Source organism: Plasmopara halstedii (genome assembly GCF_900000015.1).
Source record: "Plasmopara halstedii genome assembly, contig: Scaffold_54, whole genome shotgun sequence".
Classification (NCBI taxonomy): domain Eukaryota; phylum Oomycota; class Peronosporomycetes; order Peronosporales; family Peronosporaceae; genus Plasmopara; species Plasmopara halstedii.
Genome location: NW_020186975.1, coordinates 290,963 through 299,432, shown reverse-complemented (window position 1 = coordinate 299,432; position 8,470 = coordinate 290,963). Strand labels below are relative to the sequence as shown.

General features: G+C 45.7%; 3 protein-coding genes across 3 annotated transcripts; 2 read left to right on the top strand and 1 right to left on the bottom strand.

The window, feature by feature from the left end:
• Positions 1-334: 334 nt before the first annotated feature.
• PHALS_11412 (Enkurin domain) lies at positions 335-1,564 on the top strand (the record flags this gene model as incomplete). Its single annotated transcript, XM_024725259.1, has 5 exons — positions 335-420; positions 511-616; positions 681-755; positions 819-1,043; positions 1,100-1,564. 5 exons carry the CDS (start codon positions 335-337, stop codon positions 1,562-1,564), a joined length of 957 nt encoding a protein of 318 aa, XP_024571904.1.
• Positions 1,565-1,813: 249 nt separating this feature from the next.
• On the bottom strand, positions 1,814-2,755 carry PHALS_11411 (uncharacterized protein; the record flags this gene model as incomplete). Its single annotated transcript, XM_024725248.1, has 3 exons — positions 1,814-2,029; positions 2,087-2,577; positions 2,641-2,755. The coding sequence occupies 3 exons, from the start codon at positions 2,753-2,755 to the stop codon at positions 1,814-1,816; spliced, it is 822 nt and encodes a 273-aa protein (XP_024571903.1).
• A 2,024-nt stretch (positions 2,756-4,779) lies between these two features.
• Positions 4,780-5,255, top strand: PHALS_11410 (uncharacterized protein; the record flags this gene model as incomplete). The annotated part of the gene is made up of 3 exons (XM_024725236.1): positions 4,780-4,848; positions 4,923-5,030; positions 5,109-5,255. The coding sequence occupies 3 exons, from the start codon at positions 4,780-4,782 to the stop codon at positions 5,253-5,255; spliced, it is 324 nt and encodes a 107-aa protein (XP_024571902.1).
• Between the last annotated feature and the right edge of the window lie 3,215 nt (positions 5,256-8,470).

Genomic DNA, 8,470 nt, shown 5'->3' with positions numbered 1-8,470 from the left:
TTTCGGTTATATTCACTCACTTTTGCTTGTACACCACTTTTTGGTTATATTCACTCACAATCGCTCTGATGGAACATTCAACATGCTAGACAGCACACTGGTCCGGCTTAAAACTACATATAGTCGCTCACAACGTTCGAAGCATTCAGCGTCCTAAGTCCATCGTGCAACTCTTGTAGAATTGTGACAGTGTTGCGTTGCTATGCACTGAAGGGCAACCATCAATCCGACACCAAGAAAAGAGGTGGACCACTTTTGATCAACTCTGCATGATAATGTGGCCCACGCCATACGAACATAAAATCAGGAGTTTCGACACTCAGCAGCTTGCTCGATGAGCGCTAGTGTGGGCTACCGCCGCCGCGACGCCAACGCTTCAGATGCGATAGCAGCCATTCTGCATCCAGACGAAGGCTTTCGGTGTGTTAATCGCATCACTAGCCTTGTTCTTAGTCATTTGATTTTTATTTCCTGATCGCGACTGCGGCTGATATTGTCTTTGGATTGCAGCGAAAAGCAACAACGAAAGGGGGTGGTACCGAAAAATTTCGAACGCGAGAACAAGCTGCGCGTAAAAAGAATGCAAGCAGATAATCGTGAGCGTCAGAAGCTGGAGGTATGGAAGCAGGTTCTGGTGCAATCCGCTCGTGAGGGATTAGCTAATCGAATGTCATTGGCAGGAAGCACGACAGCAGCAAGAGTTTAAATTGACCAGATTCAAAAATGTACTTCCGCGAGTATTTCAAGTAAATGAGGTACAGCCTCGAGATATTAGTGTAATAGTGAATTACTTGACGACTTGACAAATGTGGATGCAGTCATCAAATAGAGAGCAGATCAAAAGGCACGAGTATTTGCGTCGTAGTAGACTCCCGTTATCTTCAATGTATTCGTCATCTTCTACACCTCAGAGTGAGACCAGCACGCTTTCATCTTCTCCACCTTCCACTACAAACTGTGGTTGCAAACGCCATATTCACCGCAAAGCACCTGTTCCATCACTACAGGAGCTGGAACGAAGAGAGAAATATACTTTTAAAAAGGTAAGTACTTGTTTCGTACGCCGTCGTTTACTGTTCTTACCATTTGTTCGGATCAGAAAAATAAGGAGCAAATAGACTTTGTCAATGCGAACGCCTGGGAGGTGATTAGAAAACCACCTGTCGAACACAATCAAAAGCAGGTTTCGCGTCCTGTGAATCCTAATTTTGGTCGCATACCGCGGTACTTGATGGAGCGTAAGGAACAATGGGCACGAGAGGAGGAAGAACGGCGGAAGAATGCACCGGATCCAGATTGTCCTCCTGGTATGATACTTCTTGATGAAGATGAGCGTGTACATACATTAGATGTGCTGCGAATATCGCTGGCGGAAGCTCAGCGACGTATCAATACGCTACCACTTCGGATTGAGACACTGAGTCAGATTCGACGAAAGAACGATCTTGAAGCAAAAGTGCGAGAAATTGAAGGTGCAATCAAGGTTTTTGATCGCCCAAAAGTGTATGTTGCCGCCCCCCTCGTAGGAAAACATCATAATCGCACAGCGAGTATTGCTGCATGATGACTATTCTAAATAACCTTACTGGGATAATCTTATAGAGGAGGGAAAGGATTTAACCCAATCTCGCTAAAAACTTTTTTATTTAATCATATCTGACAGCAAGCAGCAACAGCTCATGCCAGTAAAAGTCAAAGAAGTAGTAATCGAAGCATTCGATAGTCCAAATCCGCAAAAGTGTGCCATCTTAACGTTGTATATTACTAACTTTATATTTATCAGGATCAAAACTAACCTGAAACCTTAAACTTATTAATTGGCCGCCGGAATCATATCAAAGAAGCTTCTCTGGCGCGTATCGTTGTCATCATACTTCCACCTCATACAAAAACGAAACGTTTCTGGATTCTCCAAGTAAACAAATGTCTTCATCACGAGCGGATCGTCGGTCTTGGTTGATCCGTTTTTCAAACGACTGAAAACAAGATCTGTGCACTGTGCATCTACAACCTTCACAATCACCTCCACCTACACACGTAAAAGTCAGAATAACTGCATTCACAAACCTCTGCACATATCATGCACCTTGCGTCTATTGCCTATAGATGGATTCTTTTCAACGGATCCGGAAAGCATGTTGACGATGGGAAGCTGGGTGTTCAACCCTTCATACCAACCATGCATCTCGCGAGAAAGAGCAAGCCAATTGTTTGGATCGCGATCGTACTTAGCATATTTTCGTTTGTGGTCTCTGCTTTGCTTTTTCGACACCAAATGACAGCTTTCTGCCTTGCCATACGGGATGAAGAGATTTTTGTGCTCGATTCGCTGATATTTGAACTCGTCAGTCAAAGGGTCCAGAATGGAAACGCTTGTAGTCAATGATACGGAAGAAATTGTTTTTTCGGGAGAATCGGACTCGTCTGGAACATAGTCAGTGTGGAAGACGCGCTGGAGCCCAGCAGACACGGCATTAATTTGTTCAACGCGTGTCTCAACAACTTGGTCATATAACTCTGAGCCCAACGTTTGCGGGCCGATTCTTAAGTCAGTTTCAAATAGCAAAGCAGTTTCTTCTGCAAACAAAAAAAGAGTTAGTCCGCCACTACGATGCAATAACGATTCATAAAATCACGCACTTGTCTCGAACAGTACATGGAAGTACAACTTCTTGTCTTCGTACCAAAACGCAACATTTTTCTTATCCCGGGTGCGGCGAACAGGATCGTAGTACCCAATGCGTAACGTCGCCATCCAGTATAGTCTGCAGCGAATCCTGCTCGATTTCAACGCGTTATCGACGGATCCAGTAACGAGCCACAATCTAGATTGTCCTTGAACTTGCTCCGGAACCACCACCAGCACGTGAACCACGTCGTCTCCAAGGAAAATATTGGGACCAAAGAGACTCGACTTGTTTAGCTTCTACGACGGCCGCATCTTCAAATAGGAGTTGACATCAATTTCACCCCGTAATATCGCATCCAGAGCATCGTCGTCCGTCAGCCAACCCCCGTCTTTATTCTTTGCAAGATAGAGCTCCGACTTATCTGCTTCGAACTTAATCATATCTGGCTTCTCCGCCTTCACCGCCTTCTTCAAGTATCCCAACGTCTGGCCAGCGTCGATGTCCACTGGGAACGCGCTGCCCGCCACGCCAATTATCGCACAGAAGAGCTTCATCTTTTCTCGAGCTAACAAGGGAGAAAGAATTTATGGTGTACTTAAGCGGACGTGAGACATAAATTTTGAATTAAATACGTCGCGCTGGTCCGAACTAATCCTTAGGTCCGGCGTAAACGTTCTTTTGCATTTATCAACATAGTATGGACGTTGTCGGTCTAGCGGTCCCAAAATGCCCTAAGAAACGAAAGACGCGGCTCTTTCTATAAGCTGGTCGCGAGGTTGCGTCGTTGGATTCGTTGGATTTGCTGCTGACCCGAAAGAAATGTTCTCGGGGCTAAATTTCAGTAAGGAAAAAGCTTCCGGCGTGATGTTCCATGACCCACTACTTACGTCGACTCTCGGCGTGACGTATCTGAGCGTCACAAGTAGAAATCTTCTGACTCGAGCTATAGAGATGATGCGCATGTTTGATGTGTTTATTTCGTATTGATTCATCATTTGAGATACACCATAATATGTCGAAGATGAGCTTCGACTATTCAGACATAAATTTATCCCGAGGGCATCCGTCATTGTCGGAAGCCAAGTACACTAAAGGTTGCCGAGGGATAATAGCCAAAGGTAACCGTGTGCAACGGGGTCGCCATGAACTTCGGAGACAAAGCTTTGACTCGATGAATCAGGGTCCACAAACGCACAGAGGACGCGTTCGCGAATTCGACCCAAGCGAAACCAAGAGTCTCTCAATTCAATATACTTATATCTAAGCGAATCTATATCTACGTCGTTCTATACTCAACTACAAAATTCGGTACTTCTGAATACACCAAAGTGAAATCTGAATTGTGAGCATACGTTCAAAATTTTATTGTACGGTGTACGTTTACAATCGCACAGTAGCGAGGTGAAAAAACTAATTTTTTTAGAGTGAACGTAACGGGTTACTCTAATAAAATTCTCAGAGCTCAACTTTTATTTGCAGTGTATACCGTGATATTGCTAAAGTTAGTGCGAAAATTCGGAGTCCAACCACCCGTTCTCATACATTGAGATCGAGCACGTCATGGAGGTTATCCAGAATGCAATAGGCGCTTGAATTCAATAAGAATCAAACGGATTGTGTACTTCTCGCATGTCTATCAGGGGTGTCACACACCCCTGATAGACACACACACGAGATGTGCATGGTGTGACTGCACCCGATCAAGAATACGGTATGTGGCTAGGTAGTCAGTAGTTATGCATGTATTTAGATTTTACTATATATCTAGTAAAATCTATACATTTGAAATTGGGCGGTTTATCCGCAGATAAAAATAGATAAAAGTCAGTTTTGATTTTAAATCGAAGAGTTTATTAGCCTTGGTTACGGTAGTAACTACTCTTGGAGTTGGCGGATTGCGATCCGCCACACTCGTATCGATATTTGTAAAGAACGAAAGGTCGGTGACCTAAATCACGCTTCCTCAAGCGCTAAGCTACGGCAGCCTTACTGCATAGAGCGCAAAGTTTGCACCGAGTATCGATATGTCGGAAAAAATAGCAAATAATAATAACGGGGCGTTGTTCAATACTCCTATCGAACATTTGAATTTTCGACAGCTTTGTGGTGGATACTTTAAGCTCGGAAAATGTACTAAAGAAAATCAGTAATGCTGCTTAAGTTGTCGAGCAAAAGCCCTGAGATTGTTAAATCGTTGCTGCTTTACATGATAACTCTCGTACAACAGCTCATGTTTTCCGCAGAGTGAAATAAGGTAATGAAGGTGGCTATGCCCTTTCAGTGAGTCGACAGTTTTACGTGGTGCGCAAAGTAGTTATCGACGAAATTGAAAGCGCAAAAGTTGTCGTGACTCGAGGTCTGGAAAACACGCTGATATTAGCCAAGAAGGATCTCAATAAAGTCCGTTGAATCTAGTTTATCTCGTTTGAGCCGGTGCGGTGAGCTAAAGCACATCCTCTTCCCAAACGTGCTGTCAAGTTTGCTGCAATTGGATATCAGCTAGTTTTCTATCAAACATCAGCAACAAGTGCAATCGCAGACACTCTTCTCGATGAACTCAAGGAGCTACACGCGGTCAAAGGTGAGTACTCAGCAGGCGAATTGGTGCTGCAGCTTCAGTTGTAGACAATGAGTAGAAGATGCAAGCAGTAAGCGGCTTTGCCACTCAATCCTGAACGCCTTCTTTGACTTGTACAAACATTAGTGCTCTCACCGTGAATAACAATGACATGAAGATGAACGATCACCTTTTAATAGCACATCTGCCCTCCAAGTACTCCACACCCTGTCTACAAGAGATTAATTTGTCAGCACGATCCCTTTCCGGTAATCTCATACAATTTTATCGTGCGTGACTGTTTGGGTAGCTGACGTTAGAGCGAAAAACGGCTTGCTTACGATATTGCGTTCCAACTTTCCCGGTCTGTGGTAGCTGTCGAAGTCTTAGTTGATGGTCTCCAGTAATTTTCGTGTTTGAGTGTGATGATAAACCATTTGCGTTTACAGTAAATACGCAAACAAAATATACTTAAACCTCCCAGACACGTTTAAGGATAATGCGGCCCATTTCGGACTCGGCGACCTGATCACGCCGCTGAATCCAATCATGATAGCTCTTTATTGCTTTTGATTTGCTTCTGCTGACTCGTAGCGCAGATTATTGTCGTGAGTGCTTGGCGTATCACACTGATACCATGCGAGTGTTCAATGGCCCGACGCCTCTGAAAATCTTCCTGGACTTCGTGTTACTGCCCGAGCCATTGTGCGACCAGTTCTTTCACGACGCAAAATCCAAAGCACGCTGATATGTTCAGCTTCAAGTCGGCAGCTCAGCTGCACGGTCGCGGCAACAAAAGAAATCCCTTGTTTCGTTTCGAGGAACCACATGTCATGTAGTCAATTGAGCGTAAAGCGTAGAACATAAAACTTTCGTAACCAGCTTCGCTCGGCGACCAATCTGGGCAAGATTTAGCAAATTGAAAATCAAACATCAATGAGCAGCTTCAAGATCTGCAGAAAAAACTTCGCGCGAAGGAGGCCTAAGACGTTGAAACTTTGTACGTTGCGATCAATCAAGTTGCTGCGCAGTATATGGTAAACTTGCGCAGGTTCGCCTGCAATGTGCGAGCACAAGGTGATGAAGACAGGTTTTGAACAATACCGCCAAAAGACGGCATTTGATTTCCACCCGCAAATATTGAGAAGGGGATTGGTCCGAGTCTGTTTCTGATCTCCGCCTAGAAAGGTTTCGGATATCAAGTGAAAGCGTCTCGACCAACTCACACGATATCAGTATGCGTTTCTGGAACACTGGATCCACTTTTCACGACGGGGACAATCCCGCTGGTCAAACAACATGTTTTCCGACAACCTTCTTGACGGTCCTCAACGTCCTGTCATAAGTTAGTTGAGATTTTTTAAACATTGACGTAGACACAGCCGATCCCCCAGACAGTAATCAGACATATCGGCCGATGACATTTGGGCCGGTCGACTTGATGGCGTATTTATACTAGATCGCCATCCTTGTATTTGGAGAGTACCTCGCGCTTGTATTCAGAGGTCATCTGAAGCTAGGCACACTCACAGTGTCAGAATGTGGATGGTGAAAGAGCAACTGGTGTATTAGAACCAAGGCATTCTCCCTGTATGTAGCTCCTAGAATATGCACCCGGAACGGGACCCCCCCGAAGCCCAGAGTACCCCCGCGACTCCTTAGGCCACTTAAACCGCCAACGGCCATCCGAATAATCGTATCCGGATCCGTTTTCCAGCACACAGCATAACAGTGCAAGTATTGCGGTCGTTCTGCCGCACAAGAAGGTCTCCCTAGCCCACCGAGGAATTATGGTCCGATCGGTCAAGTGCAGGTCAACGTAAATTTGCCGTCGGAGACGATGTCTTCTCGACCACAGACACACATTACGCAGTTGATCTTTCCGGACCGGATATGGGTGTGTTTGCGGTCGCTACATCCATCATCACGTGCATTTTCTTGTGGATCTCAAACGCCATATCACTAGCCATAAACGTGATGCATCAACGTTGTTCTTGAGCTTCTAATATGCGTTCGAGTACGTGAGCTGGAATTTAATGTTTCGCTTGCTTGAACGAATGAAATGGAAGTTGGGTTCAACCGGTGGGTCGGATTTTTTTACTCGGACACGCTCGCACATCTGCTGACCAACGGCAACACCCAGCCCGCGCTAAGCCGACGCGGGGGTAAATCAAGGCGGTCTACTATTTGCTTTGCTATTTCATCTGACAATTTAGCGGCTCAGCAACCTTCTTTGCCGGATAAAAGTAGAGAGATTATCGCAATGACGACCACACTACGAAGAGCATCGTTTATCCGGTGATCTCTACGCTTTTCGGCAATTCCATTATGACTTTGCAGGCTTAGCGCGAAAGACTAATAAGGATCCGGTGTAAGGCTTGTCTTGAGCAAGTTCGTGCTGATCGCGCCGAACCGATGCTTCAACTGCACGTCGATGGCTGAAGTCAGGTTTGGATTAGGCTGACTTGATCAAGTATTTGGCATCCCGTTCAGCCAGTAGGTGGCCGAGGATCAAATATTAGTTCGCTTGATCGGCGCTTCTACGATGGCTTCAACTCGTCGTATCATCGCGACTATACGATTTGACGTCACCCCGTGGTTGCACTAACTATGATGCCGTTGCACTAACGGCACCTGCGCAACACGTCTCGATATTATCTGGCGCCGGCAGATAATGATAATCCGCTTCGCGCAGAGCTGCAAGCACAGCCCTGACACTTTGCGCATTTCGTTGATCGCGAGCGAGTCTCTCTAGCTACGCTGCGATGTTGCTCGCTTTGGTAGTTGAATTCTCAAGCCCATTTCAAGCACCAGCGTCTTGCGTTGCTACTGCGATTCAAAGCTAATGCTCTAATGACAAGCGGTCAATGGTCAAGGTCTGCACCAACGGAGCTGCTATCATTGATTATCTTCTGGCAAAGCGGACTCCATGCTCTTGACTTGCTCGCATTCTGTCCACAGCTGCACTGAGAGTCAATATACGCACTGTTATATAACATTGCGCAATTTTCCACCCAATAAGCAATATGCCAATGCACTGCATCAGTGTGTCGCTATGTCGACTTTAAGAAGGTAGACATCACATCTGGACCACACGTCCAGTGGCTGCATGCACTGCACCGAGAGTCGCCAACCGTTTCAGCACATGCGATGCCGATTGACAGGTGACAGACAGGGTAAGATCGAGCTTGGTGCCGTAATTCATGTCATGAGCGATAAATAGTTGTTCTTCTCTCGCAACTCGGCTCCTGGCTGACGTGCGGATCGCCCAGAACCCAAGTAG